Genomic DNA, 22,895 nt, shown 5'->3' on the forward strand with positions numbered 1-22,895 from the left:
AACCTCTTTTTTGCGTAAGTAGGTGCTCTTTCTAGTGGATTATTTATCCTCGTCGCCAATGTGATGGATTGGAATCACTGACGAGAAGCCACATTGATTGTTAACAGTAGTTTATTCACCACCATGAGGAAAGAGAGAGAGGGCGGAAGTCACGAGACACTTATATACATAAACATGTAAGGGACATCACTCAAGATAACAATATAAATATAATACTAATACAGAAGAGTGAGTTCCCTTGACTTCACAAGTCTCACTATATTACACATAAGTATTATAATTACTCAAAATTTGACAGAAGGTAGAGAATTAGATATTTTACTTACATGTGAATTTTCTTTATCTATCTGAAATAGTACTCAAGTTATAGGCTTTTGAAAAATTCAAAGTAGAAAAAGTACCACTTCCGGTTATCGGAAATCGCTCAAAAGTTGATCAGAATCTACGATTTTGATAAAATACTTATATATGAAATTTCATCAACCTAGCTGTAACGGTACTCAAGTTATCGTGTTTACACACGGACAGACAAGATTGCAAAATTATGTTTTTCCGTATTAGTGAGGTGTAAAACGTCGAGATTTATAAAAATTCTCTATACTTTGTATGTACGAGAAAGTAAAATACCATACGAAATGTGGTCTGGAAATAATACGAAACTTGCTAGTATATTCGCCCAAAACTAATGATATATGATATGTTTTGCTTGTTGGCCTTTTAAATAAAAGTCAGACATTTGAACACGTCGATCCCCTGTTCAAAACTATTAACATAAATGCAAAAAAAAAAAAAAAAAAAAACACACACACACACAAAAATAACACAAAAATAAAACAAACAAGGGAAACCATAACACATATGAAATCTCCGTGTTTAAATAATTTTGACCGGCTTACCAGACATTACTTATATTTAAGCGGGTATAAAAGTGAGACATTGAAAATAAAAGTAGATCTATATTTTTTTTTTTTTTAAAAGGTACAAATGAAAATTTTATGAATTCATTAAAAAATTGATTAGTCATCCAATTAAGTTTAATTTCATGTTATTGTCTTCAAGTCTTGACCCATGTGCCAACTTTGAAACCAATCGGTAGGTCGGAAGTGCTCAAAATTTCACTCAACAGTTTCGATCTATGACGACAAAACCACGAGAGAGGAAGTAAGTTACATAAAAACTTGTAATAAATGTGCTATTCTTGTGTTTTTGAGCACACACTTTAAAATGTATATCTTCTATACTAAAAAAATATTTTCTATAATTACTTATTATTTTTTTAATTATATCGCTAATATTTAATGCCTAATTGGGGGGGGGGGGGGGAAGGGGGGCTAAAAATTTCTGCTCTAACTTAATCCGCCCTTGGCTGATGTGTGTTCTAAATAAATGGAGACAAAAAATATTTAAATTTCTAAATTTTAATTTTATCCAAATTAATTTATGAAGGTTTATTTAATTTTAAAATATGAATACAACTCAGAAGAGGAACATAAATCAAGCAAACAAATATATTCACAAGATAGTTCATAATGAGAAGAAAATGTATCTATTAAGTTTGTGTAGGGTAGGCCTATCTAAGTGTTACAAGCAGTTTCAGGACTAGCCAATTGTTTACACCCCCCCCCCCACCAATTTTTCTGTTTTATTTATTTACATTCACAAATGTCTACATACCTTATGCCTCAAAGATGAGATTAAATTTAAGAAAAGGACTAGTACATTAAACAGGAATTATTGGTTTAAGAGTGGCTTACACACAGTTGTAGGATTATGGAAATGCAGGTTACTTGAAAATAGAAAACAATAAAAAAAAATTATTCACACATATCTAAATAAACTTACAGCCAATCTTCTATCACACAACTTAATATAAAATGCAATATATTTTCTTTGAATTTAAGGGCATCCCAAATTGAAGTCTCATTTGTAAGCACTTAAGATTCTCACCCTATAATTCTAATAATAAATTAAGTTAAAGAATAACATTTTTAAAATCTTTATTAAATGCAAAATAGCTACATAGCCCCTATTTCAAATACAAATCACAAAGTTGTATCACCCCAGGTATGTGACGTCAGTAAGTGGACTTTCCTGCTGTTTTTAATAGATCTTCCTCAATTCATATGTAGAACTTTCAATAGATCTTCCTCAATTCATATGTATAGCTTTTAATAGATCTTCCTCAATTCATATGTATAACTTTTAATAGATCTTCCTCAATACATATGTATAACTTTTATCAATTCATATGTATAACTTTTAATAGATCTTCCTCAATTCATATGTATAACTAAGCTTATAATCTGATTTAAAATTGAAAAACTGATTTTGATTAGAATTCAGACAAAAAAAAAACAAATGACATAGAGTATTAGTGGTATACATAAAAAATAATGATTTATTTGAGATTAGATTATTTCTTTTGGCTAACCAGTTCTAGCCTATACTAAATTTTATATCTTTAAAAATACAGCTAAAACTAGTACTTGTTACCTAATACTGTTAATACATGTTTTAAAAGCTAGCAATTATAACTTAAATTAATCGAGTTCACACAGTTAATGGTGATGCATTGGGATGGCAAGTGCCTATTAAAACTAGAAATACTAATATTGTTACTGATCTATTACAAAGATTAAAATCTTTGCTCATTATTTACAAAATAGGTTTCTTTATATTTAAGGTATCAATGTGGTCTTCCTACAAGTGAATCAGAGTTGTTTCTCTGTCTACGACTAGTCCTATTGGGACGCATAAGTTCTTGAATATGTTGAACTATCAAATCAATAGCCACTGTAAAAATAAAAATGTTTGATTATTAAAAATGTTGTGTTACACTTAAACAGTTACAAATTCTGTGAAAATTATACATAAAAATATATAATGTAGTGGGAGTATAAATTAAAAAAAGACACTTCATTTGATGGAATGAATCAGAATTTATCAGCAAATGAAAACACTGCCAGAGACAAAAAGTAGCAAGGCTGATTTCTCCTGCAAGCTTGTAAACTGTACGTCACTCAACTGTGTGCCCCAAACCCTTTGAGTCACTAGTGCATCTGAACCGCCTAATCTTGGTACAAAATATAAGCCTACTTATTAGTACCAGGGGTCGCAAAGTACTGGTTGTTTAAATTTATTCAGTCTATTTGCAGCAAAAATCAAGTGTGTGGTAAGAAGTAATACCACAATTCCCTATAAGTTTAAGGAGCAAAATTCTAGCGTATAACATATTTTGTGTGGTGTATGCTTTGAAAGGTTTTTATATATATTTTACAAAATCACTGGGCAGAATGTTGACAGCTACTAAGTGAACATTGTTGATGACCATAATTTTACAGGGGAAAATAAAAGCATTATAACCATGACTACAGTTGAGACTTTTTTCTTTTTTACTCATTTTATACTGACCTTGACACCAAAAGTATTTGAATTGTATACGCTTGTGTAAGCTATGATTAAGATAACGGCAGAAAAACAAAAAGAGTGACAGTGAAAAGGTAACTTTTTGAGGCTATCATGAAAGGAAAAAACATCTTACCAACATTATCTGCTCCTCTGGGTATTATTACATCTGCATATTTCTTGGTCTATTTCAAAGAAACAAAATAAAACGAAGGTATTAAACTCATTCTCTATGATGATGAGATTGTTTGGTATGTCACAGTAACCACACCTGCTTTACATAAAATTCCATGAAAATTTTAATTGAATTATTTTGTTCATTCATTAACTTAAATAACTTTGAAACAAAATAGATAAGCTACGAAGTGGGAAAAAATTATAAGTGAACTAATGAAAAGACAAAGTTGAGTTCATTAGGGGTGTTAAAATCATGGCATTGCACGGTAAAGTTAAGAGATAACTGACTCCATTACACAATACTGTCTATAAAGTTAATTATGCAAAATGTAAATTACCACAGACCAAAATGGATTCTGGGCATTTTTTTAAATTTTGAAGTTAGGCATTGACCATTTACAAAATGGCTCTGTACAAAAAAAGGGTATCTTACAAATTGTTGTGACTGAACTAAATTTAATGATAGAAGTTTTGCTCTTCACCAACTTGTTTATCTAAATAGATGTGCAACATTTATCTTGAACACCAGCTTACTTGTTAAGTGATTGCTATTGCCTAGTTATTTTCTTTGAGATTGAAATTAGCAATGGTTAAACTGGTTTTTATTGATTAAAATGTAATTTGTAATTAGAATGACAATGAGATAGTCTTGAATTTTCATTGGAAATGAACTTTAGCTGAAAGAAAATTAGAAATTGGTCAAAACTGTGTCACAAAAGGTGACCCACAAAAAAGCTTGTTATAAGATTATTGCTTACTGGAAGACAGAATTCCTCAAAGGCTGGTTTGACTAGAGTCATGTACTGATTCAGAATCTGTTCAAGCTCTCTGCCCCTCTCTTCAATGTCCCGTAAAACTGATAAGAAACAAAGTTCATTTTCATTTTTGTCTTAAGAAACCATTAGTTAACTAATAAGACATACCAATAGATTAAATCAGGGCTGTATTAACTACTGCAGTTTCTCGGTGAGTAATCAAACAGCAACTACAACAGATATGTGACAAATCAGAGTTAAAGCCTAGAAGATTTTACAATAGAATTTACTTCATACCTCTTCTTGATAATCGAGTATCAGGATCTGTATCCACAAATAGTCTCATATTGAATAAATCTCTTATTTCTGGGAAGTAGAATACTAAAATACCCTCAAAAAGTACTACATCAGCACAATGGATTACAGTTGTTCCTTCCGAATTTCTATAATGTGTAAAATAAAAATATGTATGAATAGTAACAATGAATATTTAAATATTTAAATTTAATGAAACATATTTTTTAAAAATTTGTTCGTTTATATTCACAGTGATTAACCTTCATCTTTATTGTTTGCATCATACCAATTCATATGGTTTACCAATGAGTGGCCCAAGAAAATGAAGTGTTACTGAAGAGCAAGTAATCTGAACAAAGACAGAGGAAGAAGAGAGAGGTCCACACCTGCACATGGTCATCTAGGAAGAGTAGTAAGTTGCAGTAGTTTCAAAGAGACGTAGGGAATTGGGGTGTATAGGAAGCGACTGGATGCATAGAAAAGTTGGGAGGACATTCGATGGAGTTATCAAAGTCATCTCAAACCATTTGCATCCTAACACCATCAAACGGAATGTTGGGGTAATGTCTTAAGGTAGTCTGGAACTAGAGGAATCAGTGATGAGTAAGAGAAATGTCTGAAAGGAACCCTAGTGATTAGTGAATATAGCGATTTTGAAATTACTTTTGTGTTAAAAATGGAAAAAAGATTTTTTTTTGCTTAAGGCTTAACCCTAAATAAAACTTAAAGAAAGCCTTGGGAGATGCCAGTGGAGGAGATGACTTAAAACTAGCAAAAATATTAATCTACTTGGATGGACAGTACTATTATCAACTTTATCAGTACTGCATAGCTGATGAATTAACTGTGAGTTTCCCTTATTTTTCAATTAATTTTCAAATTAAAAAAAAATCTAAGCTTTCCTTCCTTTAAAATAGTTTGCTGTACCATTTGCATAAAAGTGGGGCCATTACCCCAACTCTCTTCTGAAAACAGATTTGTGAAATGTCATCACACTAGGACACTAAACTACAGATAAGCTTTGGTGGGTTTTTTTAAACTTCAGTTTCAAATTATTTTTAAATAATTTAAAATCTGAAATAAACTTTTTAAAATTCAATTCCACACTTTCTAGGAATCCTGTGTTATTAAAAAAAAACATCTATTCCTTGAATAAATATTAGACAAAATGTTGACTAAATTTTAAATCAACATGATGAAAATTACTTCAAAGGTGATCTATTTTTTTTTTTGGAGGAATTGGTGAAACAAGTTATAATTGTTGCTATTCATTCTTCAATAAACTTTTTTGTAAAGACATCCTGTAATCAATGCTATTTTTTTAGAGATCATTTGGTAACTTAGTTGGCTCCAAAGTGTTGCTCAAACTACATTCTATCATCTTTTTTGCTAGACTTCAATGTTGTTTTGAGTGCAAGGAATCCCCATTGGAATGGTACTAAACACTGACCATAAGTGTAGTAATTAAGTGGATAATAAGAAACTGGAGTTCTGTTCCTCCTGGACATAATTAGTTTCAAAGAACTAAATTACATCATTAGCTTTAGCAATGCTGGTTAAAGGACAATACAAGTCTCTGGAATATCATCAAATGGTAGAGATACTATGGCAAATGATGGTAGATTAATAAATTGAAGCTTTATCTGTCCCATAAGGAACACTAGCTAGTTTTTGTCTCCACCTACATTGAAAATTATAAATGTATTTCTTCGATTTCATTTCTGAACACAAAACTTGATAGTTGGATAAACACAAAATTCATTTAACTCTTACATTTTCTTTCTATTACACCTTTTTAAAATCAGTTATCACTAGCAAAAAAAAACCACAAACAAAGCTAACACAAAAAAGGGCAGCATTTATTTATATGTTTTAATGATTAGTTTTTAAGAGAAAAGTTTTTGTAGATAAAATCTTTATAAAACAGGTAGGCCTAAATTATGTAACTAACAGCTCTGCCCATTTAAATACTAGGCATGCTGCCCAGCTTCGCTTAGGCTTTCGAAAACATTGAGAATTTGAATGCTTAATTAATTCACCCGAGGGTCGGTCTACGACCTCAGGAGTTATGAAGAGGTTCCTACGTGGACATTTTTATTCGATTTATAGCTCATTATAGCTCATATAATGCACCGGTCAGTCGAGGTCAGTTTTGAGCCCCTCATCGTAGACTTTTCGGCCAACCGGCCCCCGTGTTCTGTCGCCCCAAGAGAAGATCCTGTCAAATTTGAAGGGCCTGCGGCGTTGGGAACACCCGACAACTTTGCTTTATATATTATAGAGATTAGCAAATTGCATAGATAAACAAAGATTTCAATAAAGTAATTAAGGCCTGAAATACTTTAGTATAGAAATGTATTATTTGAACAGATTCTAGATCTAGGTAGGGTCTACATCTGTGTAAGTCTAGTTTCTCCGTAGATCTAGATCATCTAGATCTAGAATCTCTAGATCTAGATGATCTAGAATATCTAGATCTAGAATATCTAGATTTAGAATCCTAATAGGAATTTTTTTTTACGTTTAGCCCGAGCAAAATTGCATTGTGTAAATTTTATAGCGTAGGTAGATCTAAATAATATTGGAATGAAATAGTTCATTTCTTTTTATTCTAAACACGGCAGATGACGTCATTAGTTAATGTATAAACGTTAGTGACGTCACTGTTTTATGCAATCTTTTTCACAACTACAAACGCTTTTCCTGTTGCATAATTGAAACTGTTTTTCTACATTCGAATACGCCTTTAAATTTTATTTTTCTTCTTTAAATAAAATTGTGGTTATACATTTAAAACATCTAACATATTATTTTCAACAAAAGTCTGTATCAAGTTCTTGATATATCGCTGCCGATTCTGATTTGATATCCAGCGAAAATATTTTGTGGACAAAGAGAGAGAAGTGCGCACATGGGCTATTATATATTAGGATAATATTAAAGCTGATGAATAATGAAATAAAGACTTCCAAATTTACCTCTTATGTGCTACGTAATCCCATGTTGGTAACTCTACTCTTTTGCCGGCCTTAACATCCATTAATGTCTTGTGCATAAGTTCAAAATCAAAAGCATCTTAAAATAAAAATTTTGAATAGATATACTAAACAAGCTATGTAGGAATATAAAAACGTAAACAATAAAGTGTACAAAAGGCAATGTACTAACTCTTATCTTTATGGTTTAGTGCATAGGGTTCAATGCATACACGAGATAATTTCAATATGGGGTGATTCTGTTATGCTTATCAGTTTTCACATATCTTAAATTTTGCTCGTATGTCAAAACAAAGTTTAGCTCGCTCACTCGAATCTAAAAAATCTTATATATCTTGGCACTCATATGTATATATATATATATATATATATATATATATATATATATATATATATATGACCCTACCGCAGTATACGCAGCTATTTAGTTGTTTTATTTTCTACATTTCAGTAATTCATAATTTGTGAATTCAACACTACCAATGCTGTGACTGAAAATATTTTGCTTTAAAACACTAGCTCAAGAAGGGCGATTATTCCCCCCCCCCCTGCCGCAAAAGCAGCCATCGGTGACGACAGTTTACAGACGACAATGAAAATATCAAGCAGAACATGTTATCACCTCCCCTTAGTTTCAATTAATTTATTTAAAAACTAAATTATCTTCCCCAAATAGTCGTTACTAATTCAACCCAGCTCTACCAGACTGGTGAGGGTGCGGGTGATAGCGATAAGTCTGTTGCTCATGATTGGAGAGCTAGGGAGGGGGCGGATCTGCGTACGTATACGTGGTTGTGTCCCGAATGGTTGGGCGACATAGAGAATTATATAAAGATATATATACATATATATACACATACATATATATGTATACATATATATACATATGTATATTTCAAAAGTAGGCTATTATCTAGTTATAATGGAATAAAGCTATTGTAAAGTTGAAAAACAATAAAAAAAATTTTTTTTCTTCAAATGGACCTTGGTCAACCCATATTACAGTATTGCTCAATGAGAGCTGTAAATATAAAGGATAGAGTGAAGAAAGCATTATTTCAATGTCTGATATCTATTAAGTTAAGAAGGATGGATAGAGTGAAGAAAGCATTATTTCAATGTCTGATATCTATTAAGTTAAGAAGGCTGGATAGAGTGAAGAAAGCATTATTTCAATGTCTGATATCTATTAAATTAAGAAGGATAAGTAGGTAACAGTTAACATTACACAATTAATGTGTACTTCTTAATATTGTTAAACATTGCATACAATACAAAAAAGTAAAATACAAAGTCCACACAACTATGTTTTATTCGAAAAATCAAAAATGAAATGCTGCAGATACCTGGATGATCAAAGTTATAACCGCCTTTATTAGCCTTTTTGTGTTCTTCAAGAGTGAGGTCACGGTAAAAGCTGTCTTGGCTAATGATAGTAACTCTTCTGTTATGTTCCAATACAGATTGTTGGCCCAGCTGTTCCATTATCTTTGCACATACTGTGCTCTTTTTAAGAAAAGCAAATTGAAAATATCAATTTCATTATTATACCAAAAACATTTATTCAAAACTAAAACATGATTATATAAAATCCAAATATGAGTGTATATCTCACTCTTTTATGTCTTTTTACCTGTTTAATCCTATTAAACCAAATCTAATAATCAAACCTTTATACACACATTTGTCAACCTTATTATGCATTTATATATGAACATTAAAATACAGGGGCTGTCATCAATATTTTTTTAAACTAGCTCAAAGATGCACTGGTTTCCTCCAAATATTTTAAAACCATATTACAGCTGAAATAATGCATGCTATCTAGTGACAAAATTATATAGTATCTGCAATTTTGATGAGATCAGGGTAGTTGTTACATTTCCTGAATTATATAGTTAAGTCACGGATTGTTATCAAAATTTCTTTACCATGAAAAACTATAATTTTCTTCAGTACTAAAAACAAAAACAATTATTAAATCATTATTATTATTAAAAAATTATTATTTTATTATTATAAAAATATATATCATACATATATAATATATATCTTATATATATCATATATATATATATCACACACACACACACACATATATATATATATATATATATATATATATATATATATATATATATATATATATATATATAGCATATATATATAAATAGCATATATATCAATATATATAGCTTATATGTATAGGCTTTATATTATATATATGTATGTATATATATTTATATATATGTATATATATATGTATGTATAAATATAAGTGTGTATATATATAAATAACACAATGAGAAATAGGCTACTTTTCCTGAAGCTGTACCACCAGCTACTCCAATGAGAAAAGGTCTTGGAAATTTATCAAGGACATTCAAATTGTCTTTTCCATTACCAAACACAGGGTAGGCCATTTGGCTGGAGAAAAACATAACACATTTGTTATTAATAGTTATCTGAAAAAAATAACATGCTCCCTATCCTATTTTAAATAAGTTATGATTTTCTTCCTGAATTATGTATTTTTTAATGCAGTAGTGTTAACAAACTGACACCTGCTACAAACACATAGCTCCGTTACCTTAGTTTCAACTTATTTTAACAACAAAACAGTAGTAGGTATATTAAGAAAGTTTTCTAGAGAATATCATTTATAAATAAACTACTAATGTTTTAGTGTTTTAAAACTGCTTTTTCAATCATATTTTTGTTATGTTTTACAACTTAGATGAAGTAAATTCACTGAGTTATTAGTTGTTCTAATTTTTTTGCAGTAAAATTTTTTCTGTATCAGTGAGGAGGTGCAGGGCCAACTACGACTACATGAGGACTATGACTATGCTATGCTAGTGATACAGTAAAGTTCTACAATGGATGACTAAACTGAATTAGGAAACTGTAGTTTTTATCCTTTATGAATTACACCACCTTTTATCCAATCACCTTGAAACTTTGGGAAAGTCATCAAGTACACTCCATAAAAATTTCACTGGATATATATTTTATAAATCTACCATATTTTCACAATCTATTGAAGCTCAGCAATAGCTTGGTGCAGTCACTTTTTCCTTTCATTTCTGCCTAAAAAAAAACTTACAATTCTTTTTTAAAACAGTAAATGCTCTAAATTCATTTTATTTTAAAGATAAACGAGCCGACCCGCAGCGTATCATACCCCGCTATTTAATTGTTTTATTTTCTACTTTTTAGTAATTCATAATTTGTGAATTCGACAGTACCAATGCTGCCACTGAAAATATTTGCTTTAAAACACTAACCCCCCCCCCCCCCATTTCCCCTAACCCCGACCCTACACCCCCCCCCCCCGTGAAAGCAGCCTCCTCTTAGTTATTTCTTAGTTACCTCCTGTAAGTTTAAAATCGAACTAAATTATCTGCCCCTAATAGAAACCCGGCTCTACAATTTGTAAACATTTAGCTTTGTAAACATTTAGTGTGACAACAGCTCACCAGACAATGTGGGGGTGGGGTGTGGGTGGTAGTGATAGAGAGAAAGAGAGGGGACTGCAAGGAGGCGCTTGCAGCTTGTTTTCTAACGGCTCCCAGAAGAGAATTATATATATAGATAGATACTTGCCTTTGCTCAAATAATTATACAAAATTATACAAAATCAGTTTAATAAACCACTTGTAATTGTGTTATTATCAAGTAACTGATTACATTTTACAAATACATTTTTTATGAATTTATTAAGATCTAGACCAGTGGTTCCCAACCTTTTCGAGTGGCGACCCCTTTTCATAAAACGTAAGTGACCCGCGACCCCCATATAATTAACAAGTCGAAATTAGTAAAGAAAATAATAAGCACTAAATTAATATTTTCTAGTAGACTTTCAATATCAATTATTCTTGATAACTGTTTTATACGATGAGCAAAATTACATGCTATTAACAAGCATTAACTAGCATTAACAATTAAATTTTGCAAATTTAAGAATTCCTCTTGTTATTCATCAGCAATGCTGGTAACATCAAGGAAAGCAAAGAATGGGTGACAATGCAGATTCTTCTTCTTTCAGCTCGGGGAAATAACGCCGCAGTTTGTTGTCAAGAGATTCAAGATACACAGAATCCTTTAAAAATTGTATCAATCACACCACACTACAGAGTTTCTCAAACATGGCAGTATTTCAAATATTTATTTTTCCTCGTCAATTTTGCAGCCTTGATAAAAATGCCAAGAGATTATCATGAAAAGAGATAATATTCGTTCCTTTATTAGGTTAAGCTTGCGTTGATGTTCGAATATATCTGCTAGGTATGATACACTCTCTAACCACACCATGTCGTTAAAGTATATCAAAAGGTCTTGTTTCCTTGCACTTCCAAGAACATCTTGATTTCATCTTTCAATTAAAAAACACGATTGACATTTCCTATTGACAGCCAGCGTACTAAAGTGTAGAACCTCGTGATATTTATTCATGTCTTTGCACAGTTCTTGAAATGGAAAGGTGTTTAAGGCTCCAGATTTAATATGATTTACGACTTTTATTAGCAATGGAGTCGGATAAGTCTTGTTTGCCAGGGCATATGTGAATCATGCAGTGGATCCCCCTTCATTAGGGAGCTAAATCTTTTACCTTTTACTTTTTTCTGAAACCCCCATTTTGACCCAAACATGACGCACCATCCGTACAAACCCCACAGCCGTTTTCCCATTTTAATCCTCCAGTTTCAAAAAACGTATTTATTTTCTCCATGATATCTTCACAAAACATGAACTCTTATTTGCTAACATCTGAATGAATATATTTCACAAAGACAAGCAACTGCGAACACGAACTCACAACTGTCGATTCGTCAACTTGAAAATCAAACAATGGTGAAAGCTTGATTTCATTCTAAATTTGTCTTTTAACATAAGCCGCTGCATAGTATTATTAGAGATATTTGTTGCATCTTTACTGCACAGGAAACCCCAAGAATTAATTTTACCATCTTCAGCATACATGGTTTGATGAGATTTTCTCCTTTGTGTGATAGGTTTTTTGTTTGGCAATTTCTAATTCTACTTCATATGATGCTGTGTTTTCTTGGTGAAATGTTATGTTCGATCAAGTCTCTGACGATTGCAACTAGCTTCATGCCGACAAAAGAACTGCATATCTTTTTTGGTGTGTTCCGAATGACTCGTCTCAAAGTGACGTTTGGAAGTTTTCATAGACTCCTGATTAAGAGCAACTTTACACAGTACAAATTGTTTATTCTCTATTCCATTTCCAGTGATGTTAGTAATGCCGAATTTCAAATATTTTTCTAATTATTTATGTTTTTTATTCATTGCTAGAGTTTAGTCTACCAGTTGGCGACCCACCAGAAAGCCCTTCGCGACCCCCAGTTTGGGAACCTATGATCTAGACCAACATCAGCTATTTTGATTTTTTTTACCTGTATAATTAGTCATAGTACAAATCTGCTTTCAAAGAAAAATAGCATAAAAAGTGTTTAATGTGGTGACAAGCACGCAAAGAACAATGATGTCACACATGTTTAAACTACGGAAAGTACACAACACTAATAGTGTCATCTCCCAATTTTAGAGTATGAAGAAATGAACAATTTCATTCAAATATGATATAGATCTGTCGATCTACTTATCATGACATAATTTATGAAATTTGTACAATTTTCTCGGTCAAAACTAATACAATTTACTTTAAAAAACAACATAAATACCATTGAACAGCCAGGTTTTAAACGGAATCATTTAAGTCTCTCAATATTGTGTGCCTTTTATAAGGTGTTGTGTTGACTCATAATGTATATAGTTTGGTTTTTCTAATAGGTATTGGTAGCCTGTGTTATTTTAAATGATCGGATTTTCAGCTATTTAGTAATTTCTTTGCTTTGTCACTAATATTGTTCAACGTGCAGTAAGCACATTGTGTTTTGACCAATAACTTTTTTATAAAACATTTTTCTCAAACAAGTATAACATTAAAAATATTTAGGCAGCCTGTAATTCATGTGTGGCTAGTTCAGCCATTGAAGAATATCTTATCTGACAAGTAGGTCATATAGTTTTGTTTTAGGTTTAACAAAGGAAAATATCTTGTACAGATCAAATAGCCACTCTTAGAATTATTGTAGAACAGACAATAGAATGGTATGCCCCACTTTACATCTGATTTGTTGACTTTAAGATGGCCTTTGATAGTGTGTATAGGCAAACAATATGGAATCTGTTAAGATACTATGGTGTACCTGCTAAGTTAGTGGAAATAATCCAGTAACTCTACATGGATATTCATGCCAAGTTAGCCATGCTGGGAAACTGTTTGAAGAGTTTCTGGTCAACACAGGTGTTAGACAAGGATGTCTTTTGTCGTCCCTTCTCTCCTTGGTGGTTCTCAATATGGTGATGCGCACAGCCTATGCCAGTTCTGGAAAAGGTATACAGTGGACACTCACAGGGAAATAAGAGGATCTATAGTTTGCAGATGATCTTGTCTTACTCTCGCACAGGCTACAAGACACGCAAGAAAAAGTTGATGCATTAGGAGCCATCTCTCAGCGCATAGGTCTCAAGATCAACAAAGAAAAGACAGAAGTAATGAGAATTAACAACAACCAGGAGGCCCAAGTGACAATAGATGGAAGACAGATAAATGATGTGCAAGAGTTTGTCTACCTTGGCAGCAACATCACCAAATTGGGAGGCACAGAGGAGGACATACATGCTAGGACATACACTGCGCTTTCACAGTTCTGCAACTCATGGAAAAATTCTGCCACCTCCAACACAACAAAAATTAGGATACTTAACTCAAATGTCAAAGCAGTTTTGCTATACGGAGCAGAGACATTGAGAGTATCCAAAGTAAGCACAGCAAAGATACAGACCTTCATGAATAGATGCCTGAGATAGATTTTGAAATTGAGGTGGCAGGACAAAGTGCCTAACAGAATTATGGAGAAAAGCAAGGCAGAAGCCTATGACAGTACAAATAAGAAGTAGCGCTGGGTGGGTCACACACTGTGAAAGGCTCACCCAAATGTTACACGCCAAGCGCTTGAGTGGAACCCCCAGGAAAAGTGGAAGAGAGGGCTCCCAAGACAGACCTGGAGGCAAAGTCTTGTCGAAGAACTGAAGCCAACAGGGATGTCTTTGGAGACAGCAAAATTAATAGCCGGGGATCAGATGAAATGGAAGGAAATGGTGGAGTGGCTATCTGATCTGTAAAACATCTTTCCTTCTTAAAACTTGCTTGTTCCTCTCTTAGCTTAAGGTCAACCGCCTATTTCATTCTGTCCAAAATTACTCTGGCAAGGACTTTACTTGAGATTGACAACAAGGTAATACCCCTCCATTTTCCACACTGAGATAAGTCACCGTTCTTAGCACTTCACAAGGAGGCCCCTCTTCCAATAGGTTGGGATGTGTCCTGTGTTCCAGACAAGTTAAGTAATTTATGAAGTCGATTTACTACTTCTTCTCCACCTTGTTTTAATGCCTCTGCTGGGATATTATCTGGTCCTGATGCCTTGCCACTCTTCAAACTATTTAAGGCGTTGAGAATTTCCTGTCTGGTGATTTCCTCGGTATTAGATGTTAAGGGGTTCCCTTGGTTTCAGGTCTGGTGGATCTTGTAGTAATGGGCTGTTTAGTACTTCCTGGAAGTGCTCTCTCCATCGTGCCAAGTGTTCTTCAATTGACGTTAGAAGTTTACCATTTTTGTTCCTCACCGACCTGTAGGGATTGGTTTTCCTCCCACTCAAATTTCTGGTTGTTGCATAGAGCGTCTTGAGATCTCCCTTACTGGCAGCTGTTTTGGCCTGCTCTGCCATTTCATTGATAAACAATCTCTTGTCATTTCTTAGTTTCCTTTTCACCTCTTTAGCCTTTTCATTATATTGAGAGGCTGCTGCTTGTTTCTGCTGCCGTGTTTTTGCTTGATTTAGTTCGCTCTTTAGGCTCGTTCTTTCTCCCACCTTCTGCCATGTATTATCTGCAATCCTGTGCCTGAATTGTTAACAAGCCTACACAATTTTGCACCAAATTTTTATTTTTTGTTTGTGTCTGGAAAAGAGAGTCTAGATTACAAGTGCTAGTTGCTAGTACTACTATTATTGTATTAATTAGTAGTAACTTAGTACTTTAGTACTTAGTAGGCCTACTGTGAAGTACTAGATCTAGTTACTAGGATTTAGATCTATTAGTTAGTTGTCTATTGTAGTCTAACTAACTAACTCTAGCTGAGCTAGTTAGTAGTTAGTTAAAGTTAGTAGCTAGATCTAGAACTAGAACTAGATTAGTAGGTCTAGACTATATCTAGTAACTAGAATATATTGATTAGTATTTACTAAGTATTTAGTTAGTAGATTCTACTTCTAGATCTAGAAATAAGAAAGATGAATGATGATCACCTAAGAGACCTAGACGGTAATCTATTGTTTTACGTACAATCGGTCGAGACTAGTAATGTGAAAAAAGGGTGACTCATTAAATTTTTGTAATTTTTTCACATTTCTAGGAGGATTTATGTTTTGAAAGTTACAAAAATGGTACATAAAATCGTCAGAGGCTAGTAATTGGCGACAAAGTTGCCTCATTGTTAAGGCTTTACTAGAAGTATTATATTGTGATATATTTGTGTCAAATATTACAGATAATTGAATAATTAACCAAAATCAATGTCTAACTATATCAATATAGGCCAGAAATTATATACAGCAGCCATTTGTAAAATAGAGTGGCTTCCCCCTGAATCTCGCGCTATAAGTTTATAAATAAACCGGGAGTGATTCCCCTAAACTTTCTCAAATATTCTAATATAAAATTACGAGGGATGGTAACTCAGGACATAGACAATATTTGTTATCCATTTTTAATTACTTAAACTTTTTATAATAGAATAGAATCTCGTAAAAAAAAGAATTGCACACCAAGTGAAAAGTTTCCCTTTCAAACCTGACGGTCTATGGGGCAAGTGAAGTAGAGTTCACTTGTTTCTGTGACCTCGGCATATGAAGAGATAGTGTAGTCAGCACTATGCCCAGCCGCCTTTACTTTCCCTAACAGGAGTTAGGTACCCATCAGAGTTGGGTGGACTCAGGGACGGTCTACTGACTTGAACTCGGATTCGAACTCGAGACTAACAGGTTAGCAGTCCAGCTCTCTACCGCTAGACCACTCCATCCCACACCAAGTGAACGCCTAATAAAATGTGTATAAAAGTGCGGGATATTATTAGTACTTTATAAATTTACATGCGTTTTTTGAGAAATCGGAAATAGCGTAAATTAGTACTTCTGGTAAACGGAAATTACTCAAAATTCGACAGAAGGTAGAGAATTAGATCTTTTACTTACTTGTGAAATTTCATGCATCTATCTAAAATAGTACGCAACTTATGGGCTTTTGAAAAATTCAAAGTAGAAAAAGTACCACTTCCGGTTAGTTGATCAGGATCTACGATTTTGATAAAATACTTATATATGAAATTTCATCAACCTAGCTGTAACGGTACTCAAGTTATCGTGTTTACACACAGACAGACACACAGACATACGGACAGAATTGCAAAGTCCAGTTTTTACGACTCGATAACGCATAAAACGCCAAAACGTTTATATATTTGTATTTATAATTTTTGCCTGATTAAAATAAGTCCTCTATACTCCGGATGTGATGAAGGACTGAGGAGTAAAATGGTGAAAACTGTCAAAATTTCATGTTATTTTTGTGCAAGATTACAATACTTTCTCTATACTTCGTATATACGAGAAAATTTAAAAAAAGTTAAACAAGATGTCTGCTATAGTAAATGAGCATGGTTGCATCAGTTGGAAACATCGCTAGTCTTCATTTATTACTGAAAAGTTTTAATTGAATTGTTTAAAAACAGATAATTAAATGAAACAATTTATGTTTTGAAAAATACAAAATTGTCTCATTTAACAATGAGACAATTTTGTATTTTTCAAAACATAAATCCTCCTCAAAATGTGAAATAATTGTTAAAATTTAAGGAGTCACCTGTTTTTCACATTACTAGATCTAGCGCGGGCGATTTTACTTACCTAAACGCCTAAAACGATAGATTACCATTAAAATTATCAATATAATATTATTATTAGGCCTAAATAAATAGTAAATATTAAATTATTATTCTAGATTCTAGATTTTCTAGATCTACTTCCTCACTAATGTAATGCTGACTAGTCAAGTAATAATGTCCTAATTAATAGTCATTTAAAATTTAAGTAGTCTACCATAAAAAGGGATATCAATAAAATGTTCTCAAAATTAACTTTAAACAAAGATGATCGTTTGAGAATATTTGAGATGCACAAAAACAACTAGAAGGTCTAGATCTAGATCTAGATCTAAAAAACAGCTGCCATCTTAAGAAAATCTTGTTTAGAGTAGTTTCCCTTTAAGCCCCACTGGTGATGCGTTTCTGCCCCTGAAAAATTATTTTCCCGTCCGTTCAACGTATTACATATAAGAGATCTAAACTTGGTGCTGCAAATAATGGTGTCACCCAGTGGCGTAACAACCATGTAACCAAGGTGGTCAAAGTCCACGGGCAGTGGCGTGCAGAGGGGGGGGGGGGGCGGACGGGGCCCAGGCCCCGGGCATCCACCACTGGGGGGCATCAGTGGCGTGCAGAGGGGGGGGGGGGCGGAGGGGGCCCAGGCCCCGGGCAGCCACATCAAGGGGGCATCCAAAGGGGGTAAAAAAAATGATTTTTCTTTTTAAATTTTAAATTTTTTTTTTTTTTTTTTTTTTTTTTTTTTTTTTGGAAAGCTAAATGTCTACTAAGGTTTGTCTACCTAGGCAGAATTATCAAATTATCACAATTTGCCGAATTCACCGCAATGTGTATATACAATCAACACATGGCACTGATATAGTCATCGTACTGTCCGTGTCGTACAACCTTCAGGGAGAAAGGGGCATCGGTGAAGTGTAGTGGTGTAGTAGTCATTGATATTCCCCGAATAACTGTATGCAGTCTTTCAATTAATAGAGTATCTGATACTTGTGTAGGTAGGGGCATCTTTTAGAGAACACGCCCATAATCATTTTATACACTTGTGGTCATCCATAGAGTATTAAAGCCCATGATTATAATCTACACACTGTAGGGGCATCTTTTAGAGAACACGCCCATAATCATTTATACACTTGTGGTCATCCATAGAGTATTAAAGCCCATGATTATAATTTACACACTGTAGGGGCATCTTTAATGTAATTTGCTTATATTCATCATAATACTTTTGAAGGGCATCCAAACAGTAATTATGCCCGCATACATTTTATATATCATCAGGGCATCTTTAAAGTAATTTACTTGTATTCACGTTTGTATTTATATAATTATAGCAATTATGCCCATATTCGTTTATATATTATCGGATATTTATTATGCTTATATTCTTTATTGAATGTCTGAAGGGCATCCCTACAGTAATTATGCCCTTGTTCGCTTTATATTCTATCGGGCATCTTTATTATGTTTCTATTCATTGCATAATGTTTGTAGGGCATCCTTATTTATTATGATGGACGTAACGGCATTCGTAGACTGATTAAGCACACAGCCTATTAGTTTTTTTTTATTCTAATGATATTCTTTATTCATGGCCATTTGGATTTTTGTGTACGGTTAAATACAAACTTTCAAGTCCGTACTGTTTTGATACACTGGGCCGGGCCGAGTTAACTTCATTCTAAAGTTGTCCTTAAGTCTCACACTTCTTAATTAGGGGTCATCCATTTATGACGTCCACACTGGGAGGGGGGGGGGGTCCGAAAAAAATTGACTTTTGAGGACGCGTGTGGACAGGGGGAGGGGGGGGGGGGGTTGGCCCAATGTGGACGTCCACACATTAAATCTAACATTATTTTTGGTAGGCGGTGTTATCCCAGTTCAGTTGTGAGACGGGAGAGAGGTGGAGGGAGGGGGGGGGGGGGGCATAGCACGCTGTCCTTGTTCAGGTGTGGGACAGGAGGGGGGGGGGGCGTTAATACACACTAGCATCAACGTTGGACTCAGTAATATTACAGTGTCAATGCGACTTCAAGTGTGCGAAATAATGGCTAGTCAAAACACCGCGAAATATGCTAAATTAAATGATTTGTATCAAAAGGCTTATCCTTCCAAATTGAAATATCAACTAAAAAAAGAGGTTAATAGCCTATGGCTTAATTTAAAGAGGCAGCCAGAAGAACAATTTAATTTACAGCTAAATTAAGGGTCTGACATAGCATAGTGGATTTTTAAACACAGTCCGATGTAGAAGCAGGGGCGTAGCGAGGGGGGGGGGCGGGGGTGCGGACCGCACAGGGTGACACCATTTAGGGGGGTGACACCAAGGCAAAAAAATAGCAATATATATATATATATACTTTAGGGGGGTGCAAATCGAAAGTTTGAGGGGGGGGTGCTAATCAATCGAAAGTTTGAGGGGGGGGGGGTGCAAATCGAAAGTTTGAGGGGGGGGGGTGCAAATCGAAAGTTTGAGGGGGGGGGGGGGGGTGTGCAAATCGAAACTTGAAAGTTTGTCCCCAGGAAGGGTCGCGACGCCTCTGGGGGGTGACACCATTAAGTGCCGCACCGGGTGACACCCGACCTCGCTACGCCACTGTGTAGAAGTGTTGTTTTTTTAGGGCTGGCAGCTTTAGCCAAACAAGGTACACTTCTGTTATATTCAAGGTTCAGATACTTTGAGAGTATCTAGCATCACCCATCTCTTTAAAGAGTTGACGTTTTGACCAAGTGGTTTAGAGAAAAAATCTGAAACATCTCTTGTTCAATGCACACTCTCACCTGTATTAGTTACACTATAGGAATTCCTAAACAGGCCAAGAGAGAAACATCCCATAAATAAAGGCGTGTCTGACGCCCTAATTGTAGACACGGACAGCGTTTTTGTCCCTGCGGTCCCGGGTGGTAATACAATACCGGATGAGACTCTTTTGTAGTGCATCACAGCCCCCCCTCCCCACCACGACACGTCCACAATTGTCTCCCCCCTTTCCAACCCCCCCCCCCCCCCAAGTTCCAACCATTTACTCCATTTGGATTTAGCTGGCTGTAGTCAATGTTTTCATCTCAATTAAGATAAGTACAATTTTTTAAATAAATTATATATATATATATATATATATATATATATATATATATATATATATATATATATATATATATATATATATATATATATATTTATATATATATATATATATATATATATATATATATATATATATGTATTTATGGGGGGCATCTTCCGCTTGAGTTTGCCCCGGGCATCTACATAGGTCTGCACGCCACTGGGGGGCATCCAGCGGAGGTGGACAATTTTTTTTTATTCTGTTTTTTTTTTTTTTTTTTTTTTTTTTTTTTTTTTTTTAGTAATTTAAAAATTGTTGCGATATGTTGTGTCATGGTGTCATTGTAACTTTCCATATGTTTCCCGATCTCACTCAAAAAAATTGTAACTATCAATCGTCTGTCACTCGATTTAACATTACACTGTCCGTATAGCAAAACTTATATAGAAAAAGCGAGCATCAGTGAAGGGTAGTCCTATGGAAGTCAATGATATTCCCTTAATAAATGTGTGTGATATTTATTTAGTATAGTGTAGGGCAGGGGCGGAACTACAGTGCCGCCAGACCCCGCATTGCGGGGGGCCCGAGACGTTTAGGGGCCCGCAGCCGACCATAATCAAGTTTTTTACAGTTAAAAAAAATAATCTTCTTGCATTTTTGACTTGATGGATGTTTTGTAAAAAAAATACTGTAGCTGCTGTTTGATTATCTTTATTCTATAGACAACATCTCGAGTTATCTTTCTCCTACAATCAAACATGCTGTTGTCTGCAAAATTCTTTTGAAAATAAATCCATCGCGTGAAAGATACGCAAACGTTCAAACCACTTCCATAACTTATTTCCCTTTTTTTAAATAGTCAAATATGTGTGCTCTTAAGCACCTTTTAATAGATTTGCATTAAACACATTAAAAAGCAATTACTTTTCTTAATTTTTATTTAAAAAAAATACATAATAAAGAATGAATGACAAGCATAAAACAGAAATGTATTTAAAACTAATAATATAAATACAAAAAAACATAACAATAAACATAGGGCGAGAAACCATTACACATACACAGCTTTCATGCTTCATATTATTTCGACCGAGGTATTCAAGGGAAGCATTTTAGCAAATGTATTAAGACAAAGATTTTCAAAATTGACTAGATGGGTCGGCAACCTGCGGCTCGCGAGCCGCATGCGGCTCTTTTGGTGTCCAGTTGCGGCTCTTCAGCTCCATGCACAAATATTAATAATTATTTTATTTTCAAAACTCATAAAATTATTAGTCTGCAACACTCGGTAATAAACGATATAACATAAGATATAAACAATAAACATCGACTATTATATTAGAATATTTAGTTACTCCCTATCTCAATGTACTTCCTATTACATTGTCCATTCCGAATTGAAACATTCAACTTTACAGTGGATATCACAAAGAAACTAAACCAGCTAAGTGTAAAACTGAAAGGAAAACTGAGCCCATGTCTTGCTTGAAGAAGTGATTTTTTTCGAAAAAAAATACTTTTTTGTTGAATACATGGTGAGCGGTAAATTACTTAATTACGAAAAAATCTGAAAAAATATCGTTATGAAACCAATGCTACTATTCAATCACTTCAGCATTAATATAAGCAAAATGAAGGAGGTTTTCACCGAGAGATTTGAGCAATTCAAACAAATGCAAGTACTCTGACATACTTATATATATATATATATATGTATGTATATAATCCTAAACAAATATACTATTGACATAAAAATGTTAGTGGCTCTTAAAATCCGGGTAATGTTGTAAATTGTAACTTTTGGCTCTTAAGACTCAAAGGTTGCCGACCCCTGGACTAGATCTAATAGAAGTCACAAAAATGAAGTGGTGTAACTTGTTTTTACTTTTTAATAAAATCTAAGTATTTTTAATTTTTTTTTTTTAAACTCGAACAAGCCCGAAATGAGTATTCTATATATCATATTTTCGTCTCTCTCTCTCTCTCTCTCTCTCTCTCTCTCTCTCTCTCTCTCTCTCTCTCTCTCTATATATATATATATATATATATATATATATATATATATATATATATATATATATATAGGGGCCCAAAAAATTTCTTTGCGGGGGTGGCCCTTTTTTTCTAGTTCCGCCACTGGTGTAGGGGCATCGTTTAGAGT

At 33.8% G+C, this 22,895-nt stretch overlaps 1 protein-coding gene across 3 annotated transcripts; it reads right to left on the reverse strand.

The window, feature by feature from the left end:
- Positions 1–1,980: 1,980 nt before the first annotated feature.
- LOC131940613 (uridine-cytidine kinase 2-B) lies at positions 1,981–18,141 on the reverse strand. 3 transcript variants are annotated; one of them, XM_059299323.1, is made up of 8 exons: positions 17,881–18,141; positions 9,949–10,057; positions 8,977–9,136; positions 7,613–7,709; positions 4,635–4,780; positions 4,341–4,438; positions 3,542–3,590; positions 1,981–2,793 (listed from the first exon to the last, which is right to left on the reverse strand). In XM_059299323.1, the coding sequence occupies exons 2-8, from the start codon at positions 10,051–10,053 to the stop codon at positions 2,687–2,689; spliced, it is 762 nt and encodes a 253-aa protein (XP_059155306.1). In that variant the 5' UTR covers positions 10,054–10,057; positions 17,881–18,141; the 3' UTR covers positions 1,981–2,686. The 3 variants fall into 3 exon arrangements, with proteins under 3 accessions (XP_059155306.1, XP_059155321.1, XP_059155314.1); XM_059299338.1 differs by lacking the exon at positions 17,881–18,141 and adding an exon at positions 13,870–14,004; XM_059299331.1 differs by lacking the exon at positions 17,881–18,141 and adding an exon at positions 10,583–10,720.
- Positions 18,142–22,895: the final 4,754 nt, after the last annotated feature.

Source organism: Physella acuta, unplaced genomic scaffold (genome assembly GCF_028476545.2).
Source record: "Physella acuta isolate Inbredline_101_S28 unplaced genomic scaffold, ASM2847654v3 ptg000022l, whole genome shotgun sequence".
NCBI classification, from domain to species: domain Eukaryota; kingdom Metazoa; phylum Mollusca; class Gastropoda; family Physidae; genus Physella; species Physella acuta.